Genomic DNA, 21,955 nt, shown 5'->3' with positions numbered 1-21,955 from the left:
CCAGGCAGTGAGGGCCTCAGCAAGAGGTGAGAGAGAGCCGAGACAGAATGCTAGGGCTGCATCCCCTAAGGAAGGGAGAGGAGGCTGAGGGGAGGCAGATGGAGCCACCGCAGGGAGGAGGACACGGAAGACCTGGCGTGGGAACCACAGGAAGAGGTTCTGAGAAGGGAGACTCCTGCGAGGCAGTGTGTTGAGAGTAGTTGCTGCCAGTTGGAGTGTAAAATGACCCACCCCTTTTCAAAATCTGTTTGGCAGTATGCCTTAGAAATGTTCAGAGTGTTTGCTTTTCAGCAGCTCCACTATTTGAAATCTCTCTGAGAAAAACCGGTCTGGCCATCCTCTACTTGAGCCGCTCTGGGGCCCTTGTCACTTTCAGACTCACCAACCAGCTGCAAGCTCCCCCCGACCCCCCCCCCCCCCCCCCCCCGCATCATCAGGAGCCACCTGCCAGCTCCTACCTCGGCTCATGCTTTGCCAGACTTCCTGCTGTCCAGAAGTGCATTCCTGCAGCTTCGCCCCTCTGTGCCCTGGTACAGTATCTGTCTGTGCTGCTCACCAGAGCCTTACCTTTACAAATTCAATTTGAGCAGTGCGTCTTCACTCTCTCTCTTTTTAATCGAAGTACAGTTGATTTACAATATTGTATTCGTCTCAGGTGTACAGCGAAGTTACTCAGTTATATATCTTTTTTCAGATTATTTTCCTTGATAGACTAGTGCAAGATATTGAATATTGTTCCCTGTGTTACACAGTAAACCCTTTTTGCTTATCTATCTTATGTATAGTAGTTTGGATCTGTTAATCCCATACTCCTAGTTTATCTCTCTCTCCTCCACTCCTTTCCCCCATTGGTAACCATAAGTTTGTTCCCCATGTGAGTCTGTTTTGTATATGGATCCATTTGTATTATTTTTTTTGATTATACATATAAGTGGTATAATATTTGTCTTTCTCCAACTTAATATGATATTCTCTAGGTCCATCCATGTTGCTGCAAATGGAAGTATTTCATTCTTTTTTATGGCTGAATTTTACACATACACACACACACACACACACCATCAATTTATATTCTTACCAACAGTGTCAGAAGGTTTTTGTTTTTCACACCCCCTCCTGCATTTATTAGTTGTAGACATTTTAATGATGGGCAGTATGGTCAGTATGAGGCGATACCTCATTATGGTTTTAATTTGCATTTCTCTAATAATAATTATTATTAGTTGTTGTTTAGTAGCTAAGTTGTGTCTGACTCTTTTGTGACCCCATGGACTGGAGCCTGCCAGGCTCCTCTGTCCATGGGATTTCCCAGGCAAGAATACTAAAGTGAGTTGCCATTTCCTTCTCCAAGGCATCTTCCCAACCCAGGGATTGAAACCACATCCCCTCTGTCTCCTGCATTGGCAGACAGATTCTTTACCATTGAGCCAACCAGGGAAACCCAAAAATTATCAATTAATTGCTAATAATTAGCAGCGTCAAACATCTTTTCATGTGCCCATTGGCCATCTGTGTATATTCTTTGGACAAATGTCTATTGATGTCTTCTGCCCATTTTTTCATTGGGTTGTTTATTTTATTTTGAGTTGTATGGGCTACTTGTGTATTTTGGATATTAACCTCTTGTTGAGGTTAACTCACATTGCTGAGCAGTGCCTCTTTCTGAGAAATTTTTGCAGCCAGTCCCTCCATCCAGGCACATTTCATGATGATATAGCAGCTGCTTAACTCTTTCTCCCCTGTTAACCAAGAGTTTCTAGAGAACTGGAAGCAATAAGGACTCAGTAAATGTTTGATGTGTGCATGCTTGAATGAGTTTTTCTGCTCTCAGAAAGAGCTATGGGCATGACAAAGATGGTGTGGATCGTGGTCACTTTTATCTTATAGTCACTGAGTACTTCTTATGTGCCAGATGCCATTCTCAGAGGTTTGTGAACTTTATCCTCAGAGCATCTTTCATTTAATCTGAATAAACAAGGCCACGTGTTAGATAGTGCTATCCCATTTTTACAAATCACTCAAGTAAGTTGCCTAAGATTACACAGAAGCAATCAAGCTAGGATTAAAAGCCTGTCTTCTTAATACATCCTACTGTTACCACCTATTCAACCACCTTCATCATCTTCCGTTTCCTCCAGGGATCTGACCTTTCTGCCCACAACACAGAGGAGTTTTGGAAAGTCCATCCATTTCATAGCTACCTCCTCCAACATCTGGTTATTTATCAGATCAAATAACCACCTAATAACTAATAACTAATTAGTTATTCTAATTACTTCTAATAACTAAAATGGAACCAACCCCAATGTCCAGCATAGGGCTAGAGTTAAGTGAATTACAGAAAAAAGAATAGTATGAAGCCATTGAAAATGCTACTTATGAAAAGTTCATAACAACATGGTAAAATGAGGATACAAGAATGTATCCGCTGTGTGATCATAAACAAATAAAATATGCAAAGTATGAAGACCATGTATATCAATAACAATTTGGCAGTCAGTTCTATAGCTATAGAGGAGTCAAGGAGAATGAAGGCTGAGGAAGCATCTTTAGGTTTGGCCACCAGGATGTCCTTGGCGTTGCTTCTCTTTTAGTAAAACAGTGAGGGCACCTGGGCATGTGGAACTGGTGGAAGACTGGAATTTGAAGATATAAGAAAGGCACCAGGCATGGAATAGCTTCAGAAGGGACTGGTGGACCTGAGGCTGGGTGGCAGGAGTTAAGACATGGAGCTCTTTAGAATGAGGTGTGGACAGGACTGAGAGAACTTGAGGAGAGTGATAGTACCACCAAACTTTTTCTTACAGCATCATTCCAGACCCTTCACCATCAAGGCCACCTTCCTCTGGATGATTTTCAATTCCTTGATGCCCATCTTAGTGGCACTGTTCTCTAGGCCTGGTCTGCTCAGCCAGAGTACTGTGGAACTTGTGGGGCTGCAACCTCCTACGAGCAGCCCTCTGTGCGGGTGAGCTGAAGTCGTGTTCTGTTTGTGTTAAGCAGAGCTGCTGTGTGATGCTCCTGGAATGCACTGACGCGGTGACGGGGTTAAGTCTTGGTTCTGCTGCTTCCTAACTGGATGACATTGAGCAAGTTACTTAACTTCTCTGAGTTTCCATACCCATAGAATGGATTTAAGTCTTACCAGTCATTTTCATTGACTTTTACACAAGTCATTAAATAACTTATGTAAAATCCCTAGCACAATACCTGACACATAATGCTTAATAGAGGTTAGTTATTTTTTTAATATTGATCCTATTGTAATACAGTTAATTTTTGGTACCTAACCATTGGATGTTACATTTATTCCTGTTTAATTATCCATCTTGTTGTTCAGTATTCTGCAGCTTATCAAAACCTTTTTGAATCTTAAAAAAAAAATTTTTTTTTATCTTGATCATCTTTAGCTCATCATTTTATGTGTGTATTTGATATACATGTGTTCTGGTTTTTTTATCTAAGATATTGGTGACGGTGATGAATGCAAGGTGCAGCAGTAGAGCTCTATAGCATCCTTCTAAAGACCTTAAATTGCTCTAATTTATTAGGACTAAGGTTTTAGCTACAGATTCACAAGTTATATTATCCTTTATCCATCTCTTTCTCTTTCTTGTGCTTGAGGAATTCACAAGGCATCTTCACAGAAGTTCTACTGAGACTCAGATATGCAAGGTCAAGAGAAATGCAGTCCAGGGCCTCAGTTCAAAATAAGGTCAAAGCTGAGTTGAGTAATTTCCATTTGGGTATTCTAAACAGCTTTTAGACTTCTATATATCATTAACCACTCTGGAAAATTAGATTTATCTATCATATTATATTTATCTATTGTATTATATATGAATAGTTTAGGGATTTCCTTGGCAGTCCAGTGCTTAAGAGTCCACACCCCCAGTACAGACAGTTTGGGTTCAATCCCTGGTTGGGAAACTAAGGTCTTACATATTGCATGGCATGGCCAAAAAAGAAAAAAATTATATATGAGTAGTTCAAAAGAGTATAAAAAAGGGGATGTAAAGACTAAAATACCAAGTTTATTTGTGCAAACTACTTGGAATTTGAATATATGTTCAGTAGATATTTTTATGTTTTATGCTAGCTATGGGGAAATCACTGTATTGAGTTCCAGGGCACAGAGATGAGGCTCCTGAAGCTCACATGCCAATGGTGGAGAAGGGAAGCTACCTGAAACCTGGGGAAGGGGCAGAGAGAGTTCTAAATGGAAGCATCCAGTCCTGCCTGGGGTGGAGGGCATAGTGGGTGGGGTGCGGGGGGGAACCACCACATGTGGGAGTCTTGAACTGACTCTGACTGCTCAGAGCAGCTTGCTCACTGCGGGGGAGAGGATGGGTGACACCGTGGGTGGAGGAACAGAAAGGGCACAGCAAAGAGCCAGGAAGAGTTTGGCATGTTCCAGAAACTGCCAGTGGTTTGGGCGGCAGCAAGCAGGGGATGGACTGAAATAGAAGGTGAGTGAGGCCTGAGTAGAACTGGCTAGGACAGTGGTTCCCAGGCCTGGATGTTTTCCACCATCCATCAGGGGGAACTTTTAGTTTTCATCTTGCTGGGTCCCACTCATGGAAATTCAGGTGTGGGTAAAGGAATCTGTATGTCCACAGAAACCCTGGGTTCAGCTTGGTTGAGGAAGCACTCAGCAGGCTGTGGGACTCGTCAGGAGTTTGGTGGGGGCAGCATAGGGGATCCAATCGGTGGCCGTGGCATGGGGGGAGTGGATGGGGCACACAGGTGAGACCTGTTTAAGATGTAGGCGTTCTAGCTCCTGGTGACCATTTAGTTGTTAGGGGTGAAGGGAAGGCAGGTGGGGGTGCCCAGTGCTGTCCCAGCTTTCTGATTTGAAGAATAAGAGAATTGAGGAGGAAGATCGCATTTGAGTCTGGTATAATGATCACTTGAGCCCGGCATTTGTGTGTCAGAAGAATTTAAGGGGTGACATATGGGAGACAGGTGGAAATGTGGTCTAGACCCACTGAAAGATTGGGGCTGGAAGGCCTCCATGGTGCTGGGGGAGTGGTGGAAGCTGTGGGCATGGGTGAAAGGCTCCAGAAACAGTCTGTCATGAGGAGAGGCCAGAAGGACCTTGGGAGACACGGGAGGAGGCTGGGGAGCAGAGAGGAGCCTGGAGGGATGACTGAGGTGGAGGAGGAGGAGAGGGCGAGTGTGGGGCCACTGCTCTGGCCTGGCTGACCGAGAGTGTGGAGACCCCCTTCCAGTTCAGAGAGTGGCGAGGAAGAAGACCCCCAGCACCCCACACGCCATGTAAATTCTCCAAGCCATTTCTGTGCCTGACGCCGGCGGATCCCTTACATAGGCAGGAGACATGAGCAGGTACCACTCGCTTCTCATCTGAGCGTGTGGGGGGACGGATGTGGCCTGTGCCTGGGACGTGTCACTTCCTGAGGCTCAGGACTCCTGAAGCCTTTGCCTCCTTCCCCAGCCTCCTGGGCTGGGGCACACCAGGATTTCCCTCTGTGGGAGGTGGGCCTCTCCTCTTTCCCAGCCCCACTGCAGGCGGCCCTGGAGGGCTTGGCAGGTGGCCCGAGTCCGGAGGCACCTGCCCCAGAAGGAAGGAGCCATCCTGGGGAGGTCATATGACAGCTAGTCACATTGTTTGTCCAAACGCTGCAAGGGTATGTCTCCCTCCGCTTTGAAGTGTGGCCTTGTGGGTCAAGGAATGTGTGGGAGGAGGGCAGGACCTAGTGGGTGTAACTGAGGTGGAACTGGGTAAACTTGTGCATGTTTACTTACCAGGCTGGGTCTCAGCTGTGGGGCCCTAAACAGCCGACAGCCTTGCCAGTGGAGGCACCAGGCTTGGTGGGGTATGAGGGACAGCCTGGGGGTCCGGAGCTGAGGGAGTCATTTGTGTTCACGCTGGAGAAAAACAGACTTTGGTTTCACGTGACCTGTTATATTTCATGCTACTTTGAGCTGAAACAAACCAGCCTGTGCACTCTCAAGGAGACGGTTGCAGTTGAGAGTTCAGGATTATTTTCCAGGCCAGGCTCATTTAATTAACAAGTAGTTCAAAGAAGGAGTCCCAGGCTTTGGCCCCCTGGAGTCCTGGCCTCTGAGATGCTCTGTGTGGTGTTTGGTGAGTTACTGGCCTCCCTGGGCTGGAGTTTGGGGATCAGTTAAACAAAGGGCTTGGGTTGGCTTAGTGACTTTTGCATCACTTCTCAGAGCCCCAGGATTCCATGGGAAGGCCTGGGGGACCTCAGCTGCAGAACATGGTAGGCTACCACCGTTTTGTTTGAGGCAATATCTAAAAAGAACTTTGACGGACAACTTGGAAAAGACAATCTCCTGGGACCCTTTCAGCTGTAAAATTCTATAGTGGCCAACTCTTGATAAATGGGATAGTCTCAAATTATTTTTATCATAAAAATATTAGTGATTTCAGTTTTATGGAGTTAGTAATAATATTTTCGATAGCAGATCTGATGTAAAAAACAGTAGCCCATGGATACAGTATGTGTGGAATGTGGGTGTGGGGGTCTGTGCTTGTGAGGCTTCTGTCCACCTATTTGCATGGGTGTGTATTTCTAAGTGTGTATCATCACCTGTCAGGTCATCCTTTTTTAGTATTTGTATATTTATTTGTCTGTGCTAGGTCTTAGTTGCGGCATATGGTATCTAGTTCCCTAACCAAGGATGGAACCCCAGTCCCCTGCATTGGGAGCATGGAGTCTTAGCCATTGGACCACCAGGGAAGTCCCTGCCAAATCATTCTTTTTTTCTCTTTAATATTTAGTTATTTATTTGGCTTCACTGGGTCTTAGTTGTGGCATGTAGGATCTTCAATCTTTGTTACAGCACATGGGATCTTTTAGTTTCGTCATGTGAACTCTTAGTTGTGGCAGGTGGGATCTAGTTCCCTGATCCCCCAGCCCCCTGCATTGGGAGTGTGGAATAGCTAGCCACTGGGCCACCAGGAAAGTCCCTGCTGGGTCATTCTTCCATTTTCTCTCTCTCTCTGTTTCCCTCCCACCCACCCCACCCCACTCACAAATATTGCTCACCCCATGCCACATTCAGCAAGCTCCTACTCTTAGCTAGCTGTCAAGAATGAAAGCAACCCAGATAACTTAGGGAGTCATGATTGATATCAAACCAATGATATACATACTTTTTTGTTTGATAAGTGAGGTAGCTTATATTAACTAATAGGTTAATAAATGTGCGTCTCAACCAACTTTGTCCTAGTCTAGTCCTGGTACCTGAAACTTTGTTTTATACTTATTCTTTATTTCCTTCAACAACTTATTATGAAGATTTAAAGTATACAGAAAAGTTGAAAAAACTTTACAGTCAGCATCTGTCCCACCACCTAGATTGCAGTATGAATATTTGACTGTATTTGTTGTATCAAGTATGTGCATCTTTTTATACTTCTGTCCACTCCTCAGCCCATCTTATTTTTGGAAGCGTTTTAGGGTAATTGCATACATCAATACATGTCCTCCTAAATATTTCAATATACACATTGTTCAGAGTTCCACATTCGTTTTTTGGTTTTTGGCCACACCACATGGTCTGTAGCATCTTAGTTCTCCAACCAGGGACTGAACCTGAGTGATGGCAATGAAAGTGCCAAGTCCTAACCACTGGACCACCCGGGAATTTCCAAGAGTTCCATATTTGTTTAGTTCTTCATGTAGAATTTCCAGACAACAAAATGTACAAATCTTAAGTGAACATCCTCTGAGGTTTGAAAAGTGCTTAACACCTATTAACCAAAACCCCTTCAAGGTATAAAATGTTGCCATAGCCCACAAGAGTACCTCCCTGGACCCACCATACCTGGAGGCGACTATTGTTCTGATTTTTTCTCCACATTATATTTGCTTTACTTGTTCTAATACTACATTTAAAGGACTTGTACAGAATGTACTCATTTGTGTACAGCTTCTTTAACTCCATCTAACATGGAGATTCACTCATGTTCTTGCTTATATCAGTAGTTAATTCTTTCTATTGGTAAGTAGTAGTCCATTGTATGAGGATACCACAGTTTTATGTTTTTTTATTCTCATGTTAGTGGACACAGAGTCTAATTTTCAGCAATTATGAATAAAGTTACTATTAAATGTTCATGTACAAGTCTTTTTTGTAAGCGTATTTTTGATTTTTGCCTTGTTTTGTTTTGGCCACAATGCACACATGCGGGACCTTAGTTACTTGACCAGGGGTCGAACCTGTGCCCCTTGCAGAAGTCTTACACACTGGACTACCAGGGAAGTCCTATATTTGCCTTGAAAGATGATATATTCTGATTTATATTACTTATAAAAGTAAAATATGCAAAATATAGAGAATATATAAAATCATAGTGAAGAAAAATAAAAAGTCATAATTATTGCCCAGAATTTTATGTAACTGAAATAAGTATGATCTCTCAACCTAAAGAAGTATTTTCTCATGGTGGAAAGGCACCAGTAGACCACGGGCCACATGTTCAGACCAGGCCATCATTTGGTCATGACGTTTGCCTTCTCAGCTGTCCAGAAGCAGAGATTCACAGAGGACAGTGTCTTGTGCGTGACTGTCCTCAGAGTCAAGGATGGTGCCAGTTCAGTGACCAGGGACTATACTCAGCAGGATGGCAGGCACTTAGACAAAAGTGCCTTGACTTTCTCTCCTAAAGGCACAAACATTGCCTGTTACAAGAATTTACACACTTGACAATTACCTTCAGAAAGTTCATCTGTCCTGGTGAGGGACAATGCCAGAGGACCAACGTTCCTTTGGCCTGTGAGTGTAAGGAGGTAGAATGGAAGTGCCACTGTAGGCGCCATCCTGAACTGGTTGCTCATCTCAGGTCTGCTTCTGGGGAACCTGGAGTCCCTGAGGCTAGTTTTCTCTGGGAAATGAGGGTTAGATGCTAGATGGCCTCTTAGGCTTCATCTAGATCTGGGGTGAGTTATGAGCTATCCAGCCTCTGGATTCCGGAATTTTTCTAAACGCTGCTTCATGTCTCCATGTGAGTGCTTCCCAATGCTTGTTCCTTTTGGCCTGGTTATGTCTCAGGACAGAGGGGTATCCTGTAGGGGTACCCCATTGCTAGAAACCACCGATACATGAGCAGAGAGATGCAGATATACACATATGCATATACAGCTCTAGGTTAAAGATTGGCTGAGTTAGTAAAAAGACCATGTTGACAAACCAGCACTGTGCCAGACACATACATGATAGATGCCTAGGTGTTGAATCTGTAAATTAATGGCTAGATGGATGAATGAACAAGAGAGTAAAGAACAAATAAATGAATGGATGACCATAGAAGAATGTGAGATGTGGGGTCCTGGTCAAAGCAAGAGCAGTCAGTGTATGATGCTGACAGCACGCATGGAGGAGAGAGAAGAATGGCTCATAGCGTCCTATCACAGCTGCCTTGTAGGGACATGGCAGTCACTTTGTGTTTGTCTCAAGCAGCATTCAGGAACCACTGGTGAATTCTGGAGAGTGATACTGCCTGCTTCCCAGTGTATGAGTGTGAATTGTTATATTGCCATAACAACATACCATAGACTGGGTGTTTCAACAACAGAGGTGTATTAATATTTTCTCACAGTTCAAGAGGCTGTACAGCCCCCGTTCAAGGTGTTGGCCGGGTTGGTGTCTGGTGAGGGTTTTCTGTTTGGTGCAGACAGCTGGCTTCTCACTGTGAACTCCCATAGCCTTTCTTTTTGTGCATGCAGGGGGAGAGTGTGTGTTTGCAAGCTCCGTTGTATCTCTTCTTATCAGGACATTAATCCAGGGCCTCGTGACCTCATTTAGCCTTAATTATACCTCTTAAAGAGCCTGTCTCCAACTATACTCTCATTGGGTTTAAGGCTTCAACATTTGAAGTCTGGGGAGGGGGAACATTTCAGTACATAGCAGTGTGGTTCAAGAGCCTAAGGACTTGTACATCAGCATGGAGCCAGGTGGGAAGCTGAGCTTGGAACTTCTGCATTTCCCATGGAGGGAATCCCTGGCTGCTGACCAGTGCGGTAAGACTGTGATAACATCACTGTAACAATACTTCCTTACAAAGTGCCGTCAACTACACAGCTACCCAGTCTTATTTAATTTTCCTGGCAAATCTATGAAGTAGGTCTTGTGCCCATTTTGCAGATGAGAAAAGTGAACAGGAGAAGTGTCTGGCCCAGAGCCACATAGTCCGTCAGTGGTGAAACAAATCCCTCTGCTCCAATTCATGTTGCAGTGCTTAGATCTTCCCATTGAGGGGCTCACAGATTTCCTTTCCACTCCCAAGCTTTCCTTTTCAAGATGTATTTAGGAGGCTTTGGGAATTCTGTTACCTGTGACATGAAGCAGCTAGACCTGGTGCGTTGCAGATACACTCGAAATTACCTCAGGGGCTTCCCTGATGGCTCAGTGGTAAAGAATCTGCCTGCCAACACAGAAGACACAGGTTTGATCCCTGATCCAGGAAGATCCCGCATGCCGCAGAAGCAGCTAGGCCCATGCACCACATCTATTGAGCCTGTGCTTTAGAGTCCAGGCGCTGCAACTACTGAAGTCTGAGTGCCCTAGAGCCTGTGCTCTGCAACAAGAGAAACCACCACTGTGAGAAACCTGTGCACTGCAACTAGAGAGTAGCCCCTGCTCTCCACAATTAGAGAAAAGCCCACACAGCAATGAAGACCCAGCACAGCCAATAAATAAATAAATAAAATTATTTTAAAAAAATTACCTCGGGCTTCCTTTGTGGCTCCGCTGGTAAAGAATCTACCTGCAATGCGGGAGACCCAGGTTCGATTCCTGGGTTGGGAAGATCCCTTGGAGAAGGGAAAGGCTACCCACTCTTGAATTCTGGCCAGGAGAATTCCATGGACTGCATAGTCCATGGGGTTGCAAAGAGTTGGACATGACTGAGCAATTTTCACTTTCAAAAATTACATCACAAGCAAAAATTAGGTAAAGGCATTCCTAATGAACTTCAGTTCAGTTCAGTCACTCTGTTGTGTCTGACTCTTTGCGACCCTATGGACTGCAGCATGCCAGGCCTCCCTGTCCATCACCAACTCCCAGATTTTACCCAAACTCATGCCCATTGAGTCAGAGATGCCATCCAACCATCTCATCCTCTGTTGTCTCCTTCTTCTCCCGCCTTCAATCTTTCCTAGCATCAGGGTCTTTTCAAATGAGTCAGTTCTTCACATCAGGTGGCCAAAGTATTGGAGTTTCAGCTTCAACATCAGTCCTTCCAGTGAACACCCAGGACTGATCTCCTTTAGGATGGACTGGTTGGATCTCCTTGCAGTCCCAGGGACTCTCAAGAGTCTTCTCCAACACCACAGTTCAAAAGCATCAATTCTTCGGTGCTCAGCTTTCTTTATAGTCCAACTCTCAAATCCATACATGACAACTGGAAAAACCATAGCTTTGATTAGATGGAGCTTTGTTGCAAAGTAATGTCTCTGCTTTTTAATATGCTGTCTTAGGTTTGTCATAACTTTTCTTCCAAGGAGCAAGCATCTTTTAATTTCATGGCTTCAATCACCATCTGCAGTGATTTTGGAGCCCCCCAAAATAAAGTCTCTCACTGTTTCCATTGCTTCCCCATCTATTTGCCACGAAGTAATGGGACCAGATGCCATGATCTTAGTTTTCTGAATGTTGAGTTTTAAGCCACCTTTTTCACTCTCCTCTTTCACTTTCATCAAGAGACTCCCTAGTTCTTCTCCACTTTCTGTCATTAAGGGTGGTGTCATCTGCATATCTGAGGTTATTGATATTTCTCCTGGCAATCTTGATTCTAGCTTGTGCTTCATCCAGCCCAGCGTTACTAACATAGTGAACAGAGAAAACTTTCCCTGAGTCTAGTCATCTAACGATTTATATTTTGCTTTTAAAGTGCTGAAATTAAACCTGTCTTATTCTCTTGGTCAGTATAACAGGGTTTGGATTCCTGATTCTGAAGAAGTTTGGAAGTCTGCTGAAATAGCAAAAGACTATGGAGTTGGCGACAAAGTCTTGCAACTCCTGCTGGAGGATGGAACGGTGAGGGTCCTTGGTCCTAGCTACCTTGATGTATAAAGGAGGAACCGTGGGGTGTGTACAGGAGGGACAGGCAGATGTTGCTGTGGGTGCAGCCCATGGGTGGGCACATGAGGGGGCAGCTGGAACTGTGGATCCAGCTGTGTTCTTATACCCCTCCCCACCCGCCCTGCCCCCACCCCACACTACCTTAAGATATCAAATGTCCTACGTCCGCTGAGCCTCTCTCTGGAATGAGAAGCAGTGGACAGGTCTGTGTTCTGCGCTGCCATTCTGGGGATTCAGCAATGTTGGGAGGATGCTGAAATAAAGATTTTATTTTGGTTTTATGAGTGTCAGCAGAGACTGGGTGTAGATGAGAAACTTGGAGAGGAAGTTATTTGAGTCGTCGAGCTATAAAGACATCTTACTGGATCCATAGCTAGGCTGACCTTAGGTTTTTAGAATCAAGTCTCTGGGTGCAGAGCTGGACAAAGGATTTTCATGATCTATCTGGATGTGGGAGTTAGTCTGGGGAATATCATGTGAATATTAAAGTGCTGGGATTTTCAAGGTATGGAAATGTCTCTTAGAGACAGAACACGATATTGCCCATCAGTCAGACTGTCCTAGATTCGGGGGTCATTTCCTGAGATTCTGGAAAGAGAGACAAACACAGCAGTTTAAAAAGGGCACGTGCTCTAGAATCAGACTATCTGGATTCAAGTCCTGCCACAGCCACTCACTAAGTCTGAGCCTGTGAGTCCTCGCCTTCATTACATGTCAACTGAAGTTAGCAGCAGCAGGACCTCACAGGACTGCTGGAGACCAGGTGAGGTCATGCTTGGGGGTGTGTGCAGATGCAGGGGACGAGGCCGAGATGCCTTTCCTTTCCCAGCAGATACTCCTGGGGAGCCTCAGTCATCTGATTAGGGATCAGATGGCTTTGGAGAGAAAAATCTCAGGGCGGCAGTTGCAGTGGCAGTGTGTTGCCTTCGTAACATGAGCAGGACTTCAGGTAGCCACATTCCTGGCCCTGAACCAGCTGCCCGGACAGAGGAGGAGGGGGAGAGGCAGGCAAGGTGACAGGCGGCCACACTGAGCTTTATTTAACCCATTGTCTATACCATGAAGGACAAAGCCTGCTTTGTGTAAGAGAATGTCGCCCCTGTCTCCAACAGTCAGTCTCATGTTCTTCACATTCACATTCCCCCCTCCCCCAGAGACTGTTCCGTTCATCTTTCCCTCTGTTTCTTTTACACATAAAATGTACACGTGTGCACACACGCACAGTGGCTCAACTGGAAAAGGAGGCTGTTGATTTAAAGCAGATAACAGAAAAACTCAGGAAAAGTAAAAAATTATATATGAGTAGCACTTTTCTTTATCTTATTCTTGAAAGTGTGTAGGTTAAGAATAGCCTGCTTGGGGCAGGTCCGTAAACAAAACTGCATTGATAACGAGCAAGCAGCTGCTCCGGGGACCTGTGCCCAGCTGTCCTGGAGTGCCCCGAGCTGCTCTCCTTATGGAAAATGGCCCAACACATCAAACCCCCTGCCAGCGCTAACGAAGGCATCACAACACAGGCTTCAGAGTCAGCCAGACCCATCTTAACTGTGTGACCTTGGACAAGGAGCTTAACCTCTCTGAATGTCTCTCTTTAACTCTTAGTTTGGGATGCCATGCCCTCCTTGGAGAGCAGTTTTGAGGATCAAGTGGAAACCAGTGCAGAGTACTTGGCCCAGGGGCTGCAGAGCGGGCTGTTGCTAAGGGGGCAGCTGGGTCTCCTTTTGCACCTTGTGCCTTCCTGGGAAGGTGGAAGGGAAGCAAACCTGCTGGGTGACTTTGCTCAAGTCACTTCCCCAAGCTGAGAAATGAAAGCTCAGGAAGGTAGAACAGGTGGTAAAAAGGGCCCTGAGTGCTCTGACACCTACAAGACCCACAAGACCTTTATTCTGCTCAGGCAGTTACTTCCGGAATACTCACTGGTTAAATCCCACAGAAGAGGGGCCATCCTGGGCCAGTTACTCAGTCCAGGGCTGAGGTTGATAGAAACAGGCAGCCCTGCAGCAGGAGACGTGTGCCCCTGGGAACACAGGCAGCTGCAGACAGGGGTCACCTGCACAGGGAGCTGCCCACAGAGAGACACCCACATCGGCGCCTTTGGACACTCCTCACCACAAGAATGTCGACTTCCAACAGAGATGCAGCAACCTTAGAGCTTCAAGGGACCTTAGATCACTGAGTCATTTAGCAAAAGAATCTTATTTTGAAACGAAAATTTTCGTGGCACCCAGAGGCTGAATCACATACAAGTAGAGCCCCTGTGTCAGAAATTGGACAGGGTGCCCAGGTCCCTGGCCATATGGCTTCCTTGTCACCCATCATTGAGGGCTCTGTAGCTCTGAGGACCCCCAACCCGGTCCAGCTTGTCTTTTCACAGATGAGAGAAGGGAGAGCCAGAGAGGTTGAGTGACACATTCTAGGGCATACAGTCAATACCTTGATTCCCTGGCTCCCAAAATTCAGATTATTTTCTCACTGCTATACATATTATTTGTTTTCCAGAGTGCCAAAGAGGGGTAGATAGGAAAGAGGGCAGTGATTCAGCAGAAACACTCCAAATCTTTTACTTCCAGAGCTTTAATTTCATCTTTGTCCAAAGGAGCTGGATTATTCCGTTGATCCTGAATGTCTGCCTCCACTTCGGAATCCTGACATCCTTGTGGGTGAGAACGACCTCACAGCCCTCAGCTACCTCCACGAGCCTGCGGTGCTCCACAATCTCAGAATCCGTTTTGCAGAATCCAGACTCATTTACACCTACAGCGGTAAGGAAAGCAATTCCAGGAGAGCAGGAATGACACTGAAATTTAATGCTTGCTGTCTACAGCATCCTGATTATGTTTTAGATTATGTTTATATTAGAAATGGTTGACTTCTGTCAAAATGTGTAATCACACCTAAACATTTGCCCAGATTTCTATCTAAAAGATACAGACATCCGAATGTAGAATATGTTATAAAATGAACTATCTAGGTAGGAAGAGTCTTCAACAAAAACTAAGATTGGACTACCAAGAAAAATGTATGTGGGTAAAGCTTGTGTTTGAGTTTCTATTGGGTGTGATAAGCTTATTACTGGAGCAATATTATCATTATGTTTACACTGAGGATGGTAAGAGCCTCTCAGTTTTAGGGCATTGCCATCTGCCATCTTGTCTAACCTTAAGAGTGGCCTAGAAATGTCGGTGACATCATCAGAGAACTGAGATTCAGAGCATAAAGTGACCTACCCAGAGTCACACAACAGGTTTAATGAGTAGCTGAGCTGAAAGTTTCTCTAAAGACCTGAAGAGGTGACATCACTGCATCCAACATCTTTCCTCAGGAATCATCTTAGTGGCCATGAATCCTTACAAGCAGCTGCCGATATATGGAGATGCCATCATCCACGCCTACAGCGGGCAGAACATGGGCGACATGGACCCACACATATTTGCTGTGGCAGAAGAGGCATACAAGCAGATGGCCAGGTAGGGCTTCCTCTCATTCTGCCAATGCTCCTGCATTTGCTGGGCCCTCACAGTGGCAGGGAGACAGCTGGCCCTGTCTCATTAAAAGTGACCCTCAGGGACTTCCCTGATGGTCCAGTGGTTAAGAATCTACCTTGCAATGCAGGGGATGTGGGTATGATCCCTGGTCTAGGAACTAGACATGTTGCAGAACAACTAAGCCCACTGCTACAACTAGGGAATCCATGCACCACAAAGATCCTATATGCTGTTCCTAAGACCAACAGCTAAATAAATAATTATTTTTAAGTGACCATCAGACCAGAGGGGGTGCTTGGTAGAGCAGACTGACTTGTACCAAATAGCAAATGACTGTTAGATATAGCTGACCTGTCTCCACCAAGTCTCCTGGTTTTACTCCTAGGTAGTCCCGTCTGTCCTATCAATCTGAGAATAATCAATGCTTTTCTTGCAGTGTGTTTGGTTGGAAGAAAATTGATTTATTCTCTACTATGAGATGTTTAGGCTTTTTTACCCGCTGAGTCAGAAGACTCTAATGATAAATGAGCACAGGTTTTAGCTGTAGGATATTTGAAGTTTTATGCTAATTTTGCCTCTTCTTTCTCGTGTGGTATGTGAAGTTCTTATTTTGTTAGTACAGGACAAGACACTCTGCACACACTCCCACACATCACCCTGAGTGCCTTCAAAAGGGCTCATGATGAGGATGCCCAGGCAGTGGTCAGACGAGTGAGATTTGAAGCCATCCACCCAAGGTCACTCAGCAAGAGAAAGGCAGAGCTGGGATTTTCCCTCAGATTTCTAGATTCCATGTGTAATTTCTTTTCCTCATAACTATTCTGTTTTGTCTTCAGCATCCTGATCTGTAAAAGGATCTTTGTAGATCCTTACAGTTTGCAAAAGAACTTTGATAGACAGTGGTCTTGTTTGAGTCTGGGAACACCTCTGTGAAGTCTTATAAGCTGCTGTCAGTGCCTTATTTCCAGATCAAGACTTGAGACACAGGACCTGAATCTGCTACTATTTACCTGGACACAGCGCTGAGCTCCCTCAGCTTCAGGGTCCTCATCTGTGAGCTAGATGCTCAGTGACTTAAACAACATAGAAATGCATGATTCTCTCATGCAGAAAAGTCTGATGGGCAGTCCAGGACTAGCATGCCACCTCTACCACTGGGTCATCAGAGACCCAGTACTTTCCAGCATCCTGATCCTTGGGGCAGGACCCACATCCTCAGAGCCAAGCTAGTGCTCAGCCCTCTTCTCTCTTTTCTAGGCTACAGAGTGTTCCAGGGAAAGGGTGTGTCCCTCCTGGTTAAGGAGCCCTCCCAGAAGCCCTACAGAGCCCTTCTGCTCGTAGCTTATTGGTCAGGATCTAGTCACATGACTGTGCCTAGCTGCAAGGGAGGCTGGGATATGTAGTCTTTTGTATGAGCAGCAACATGCCCACTAAGAACTGGAGCTTAGACCCTGAGAAGCATGGGGATGATGACTATTGGGTCTAGAATTATCAATTAATGACCAATCACCTGGGACACTTGAACCCCATGTCCTTAAGCTCAGCAGGTATCCTCCATGCTCCAGTCAGGCCATGAAAGACTCTGAGACTCCCTCTTCTTTGAAACACATCAGAGGCTGGGAGGCAGGCCAGCTTTGCTCTTGAGGACACCAGCTAGCCCCGAACCTGCCATCCCTACTCAGGTGCTATGACAAATGATGTTAATTCTCCCCCTTTCCTCAGCCCTGGGGTAGCATGGAGACTCAGGAGCAGAGGGCAGCCATGCCTGACAGTGCCAGGAAATAAAAGATCTTGAAGATCCCCCCAAAATTGCCAATTACCTTGGCTTCTTGCTGCAGCAAGTTTCCTTTCAACCCTAAAACACTATGGTTCTAGGATTTACCTTGGCCCCTGCAGGTCTCCAGGGCATCTGCAAGATTAGAATCTGTGTGCCTCAGAGCATATAGGACTACTCCTGGGTGTCAACAGCATGAGCTCATTGGAGCTTCAGAGCTCAGCCAGGTTCAAGCTTGAAGAGCCGGGTTCCCCTAGAGGCCTGTCTAATTGCAATGGCATAACTGAACATAAAGCAGGCTCTTGTTAGACTTGCTGATACTACACTGGGAATCAGGAGAGCTGGCTTCAGTAACCCCAGAGTGTCATTCATGTCCTTAGCATCTTAACATCCTCTGTGGAACCAGGGACTCTCTCTCTAATGTCCTCTCCAGAGTTCCCAGGGAGGCTCTGTGTTCTGTGCATCACCCAGTCACTTATAGTCATCTGTAAAATGGATATACAGTATGTGGTTTAGGATTTTTGTGAGGTTTAAATAAGAATCCTTGTAAATTATTCACCAAGAACCTGACACACAAGCAGTGCTAGGATGGCACTGTAATAAGGTTCTACCATCATCATCATATGACGTGAAAAGTTTAGTGCTTTTTTTAAGATCTCCATGTTATATAACAGAGTATGTTGGCTTGTGGAGCACATGTTTCCAGGCACATCTCAATTAATTGCTCTCAAATAATGTCTTAAAAATATTTTTATATTTAAGTGAAAGGAGAAAGGAGGTAACAGAGGCCTGAGACTGCTGTCCTTAGAGAATTACATGCAAGTTTGGCCCATGGTGAGCCTTTGGGAACTTGGATTTCAGGAGGGTTCATAGAATTTCCTAATTGCTGAGTAACAATTATGAGTGTCTCACTATACCTAAACTATTTGTGTGAACAAGGTGGTTCAGGCTGAACATCTGCTTTCCTTCTGGGCATCTGGAATTTTGGTATGTGATAGGAGAGGATACCTATGTGACCAGCCCCCAATAAAAACCCTGGACACTGAGTCTCTATTGAGCTTCCTGGGTAAACAGTGTTTCCCATGTGTTGTCATAATTCATTGCTGGAGGAAGTAAGTACATCCTGTGTGACCCCCCTGGGAGAGGACTCTTGGAAGTTCACACCTGGCCTCCTCTGGACTCAGCCCATGCGCCATTGACCCTCGCTGATTTACTCTGTCTCCTTCTAGTATAGTAAGTCTTAACCATGAGTACAAATGTGTGCTGAGACCTGTGAGTCCTCCTAGTAGATCACTGGTCTGGGATTGGCCTTGGGAACTCTCAATACAGGGGACACAGCAGGAGGCAAAATTGTGCGTTCAGCAGGATCACAGAGAAAAAGACTAGAAGGAAATTCACTGGCATGTTAAAAAAGTTACTTTAGCATGATAAAACCAAGTCCCTTCTGACTTATCTGCATTTTTATTAGTGCATATATATTGCCTTTTTAATGGGAAGAAATGAACATTTTAAAAGAATTTTTAAAAAATCCTTTTGTTTGCCCTAGAAACAATAAAAACCAGTCAATAATTGTAAGTGGGGAGTCAGGTGCTGGAAAGACAGTGTCTGCTCGTTATGCCATGAGGTACTTTGCCACCGTCAGCAAGTCCAGCAGTAATGCTCACGTGGAAGACAAGGTCCTAGCATCAAACCCCATAACTGAGGTGGGTACCCTGTGGGGATGGGGAGTGGGAGCAGAGGCGTATATGTGGAGACGTGGGCTGGTTCATGTATATAGGTGTACCTTGTTTCATCATGCTTTGCTTGATTGTGCTTTACAGATATTTCTTTTTGTTTTTTTTTTTAAAAACTAACGGAAGATTTATGGCAACTCTGTGTCAAGCAAGTCTTATCAGCTCATTTTTTCAAACAGCCTTTGCTTATTTTTTGTCTCTGTGTCATGTTTTGATAACTCTCACGGTGTTTCAAACCCTCTACCAGCAAAAAGATTATGGCTTGTTAAAGGGTCAGGTGATGGTTACCATTTTTTTTTTTAGCAAAAAAATTTTTTAAATTAAGGTGTGTACATTGTTTTTTAGATACAGTGCTATTTCATAGTTAATACACTATATAGTACAGTGTAAACATAACTTACCTGCACTTAGAAACAAGAAAATTCATGTGACTTTTATTGTGACATTTGCTTTATTGCAGTGGTCTGGAACCAAAGCCATAGTGTCTTCAAGGTATGCCTGTATGTGGTCTTTTATTTATTTATTTTATTATTATTATTATTATTATTTTTATTATTTTTTTTTTAATTTTTTTTTTTTGGTCATACATTGATATGAATCAGCCATAGATTTACACGTATTCCCCATCCCGATCCCCCCTCCCACCTCCCTCTCCACCCGATTCCTCTGGGTCTTCCCAGTGCACCAGGCCTGAGCACTTGTCTCATGCATCCCACCTGGGCTGGTGATCTGTTTCACCATAGATAGTATACATGTTGTTCTTTTGAAATATCCCACCCTCACATTCTCCCACAGAGTTCAAAAGTCTGTTCTGTACATCTGTGTCTCTTTTTCTGTTTTGCATATAGGGTTATCGTTACCATCTTTCTAAATTCCATATATATGTGTTAGTATGCTGTAATGTTCTTTATCTTTCTGGCTTACTTCACTCTGTATAAGGGGCTCCAGTTTCATCCATCTCATTAGGACTGGTTCAAATGAATTCTTTTTAACAGCTGAGTAATATTCCATGGTGTATATGTACCACAGCTTCCTTATCCATTCATCTGCTGATGGGCATCTAGGTTGCTTCCATGTCCTGGCTATTATAAACAGTGCTGCGATGAACATTGGGGTGCACGTGTCTCTTTCAGATCTGGTTTCCTCAGTGTGTATGCCCAGAAGTGGGATTGCTGGGTCATATGGCAGGTCTATTTCCAGTTTTTTAAGAAATCTCCACACTGTTTTCCATAGCAGCTGTACTAGTTTGCATTCCCACCAACAGTGTAAGAGGGTTCCCTTTTCTCCACACCCTCTCCAGCATTTATTGCTTGTAGACTTTTGGATAGCAGCCATCCTGACTGGCGAGTAATGGTACCTCATTGTGGTTTTGATTTGCATTTCTCTAATAATGAGTGATGTTGAGCATCTTTTCATGTGTTTGTTAGCCATCTGTATGTCTTCTTTGGAGAAATGTCTGTTTAGTTAGTTCTCTGGCCCATTTTTTGATTGGGTCATTTATTTTTCTGGAATTGAGCTGCAGGAGTTGCTTGTATATTTTTGAGATTAATCCTTTGTCTGTTTCTTCATTTGCTATTATTTTCTCCCAATCTGACGGCTGTCTTTTCACCTTGCTTATAGTTTCCTTTGTTGTGCAAAAGCTTTTAAGTTTCATTAGGTCCCATTTGTTTAGTTTTGCTTTTATTTCCAGTATTCTGGGAGGTGGGTCATAGAGGATCTTGCTGTGATTTATGTCGGAGAGTGTTTTGCCTATGTTCTCCTCTAGGAGTTTTATAGTTTCTGGTCTTACATTTAGATCTTTAATCCATTTTGAGTTTATTTTTGTGTATGGTGTTAGAAAGCGTTCTAGTTTCATTCTTTTACAAGTGGTTGACCAGTTATCCCAGCACCACTTGTTAAACAGGTTGTCTTTTTTCCATTGTATATCCTTGCCTCCTTTGTCAAAGATAAGGTGTCCATAGGTTCGTGGATTTATCTCTGGGCTTTCTATTCTGTTCCATTGATCTATATTTCTGTCTTTGTGCCAGTACCATACTGTCTTGATGACTGTGGCTTTGTAGTAGAGTCTGAAGTCAGGCAGGTTGATTCCTCCAGTTCCATTCTTCTTTCTCAAGATTACTTTGGCTATTCGAGGTTTTTTGTATTTCCATACAAATTGTGAAATTCTTTGGTCTAGTTCTGTGAAAAATACCGTTGGTAACTTGATAGGGATTGCATTGAATCTATAGATTGCTTTAGGTAGAATAGCCATTTTGACAATATTGATTCTTCCAATCCATGAACACGGTATGTTTCTCCATCTGTTTGTGTCCTCTTTGATTTCTTTCATCAGTGTTTTATAGTTTTCTATGTATAGGTCTTTTGTTTCTTTAGGTAGATATACTCCTAAGTATTTTATTCTTTTTGTTGCAATGGTGAATGGTATTGTTTCTTTAATTTCTCTTTCTGTTTTTTCATTGTTAGTATGTAGGAATGCAAGGGATTTCTGTGTGTTAATTTTATATCCTGCAACTTTGCTATATTCATTGATTAGTTCTAGTAATTTTCTGGTAGAGTCTTTAGGGTTTTCTATGTAGAGGATCATGTCATCTGCAAACAGTGAGAGTTTCACTTCTTCTTTTCCTATCTGGATTCCTTTTACTTCTTTTTCTGCCCTGATTGCTGTGGCCAAAACTTCCAACACTATGTTGAATAGTTGTATGTGGTCTTTTAAAGACCAAAGAAGTAAGGGCAGGAAAGAGCCAGGAAGTCTGTTCCCCGGTGGGATTTGTAGGAGACTAGAGCACGGATTGCTGGTTCCAAAGCTTCTTTGCTCTACCTGCTGGGCTAGAAGTTCTACCATCAGGATTTTAGGAGTCCCCTGTTTACATTTATATCCCAGGGGAAAT

At 44.2% G+C, this 21,955-nt stretch overlaps 1 protein-coding gene across 2 annotated transcripts in view; it reads left to right on the top strand.

Moving 5' to 3' along the window:
* The window catches only part of MYO5C (myosin VC), a 115,165-nt gene that overhangs the window by 2,717 nt on the left and 90,493 nt on the right, over positions 1 to 21,955 (top strand). For both annotated transcript variants that reach the window (XM_043920792.1, XM_043920793.1), the window contains exons 2-5: positions 11,920 to 12,030; positions 14,672 to 14,837; positions 15,398 to 15,542; positions 18,881 to 19,037. In XM_043920792.1, the coding sequence (XP_043776727.1) occupies positions 11,920 to 12,030; positions 14,672 to 14,837; positions 15,398 to 15,542; positions 18,881 to 19,037 (579 nt within the window). The remainder of the gene's footprint in view (positions 1 to 11,919; positions 12,031 to 14,671; positions 14,838 to 15,397; positions 15,543 to 18,880; positions 19,038 to 21,955) is intronic.

The sequence above is a fragment of the Cervus elaphus genome, chromosome 12, assembly GCF_910594005.1.
Source record: "Cervus elaphus chromosome 12, mCerEla1.1, whole genome shotgun sequence".
Taxonomy (NCBI): Eukaryota; Metazoa; Chordata; class Mammalia; order Artiodactyla; family Cervidae; genus Cervus; species Cervus elaphus.
Note: the sequence above shows the minus strand (reverse complement) of the source record. Positions and strands in the feature narration are given on the sequence as shown.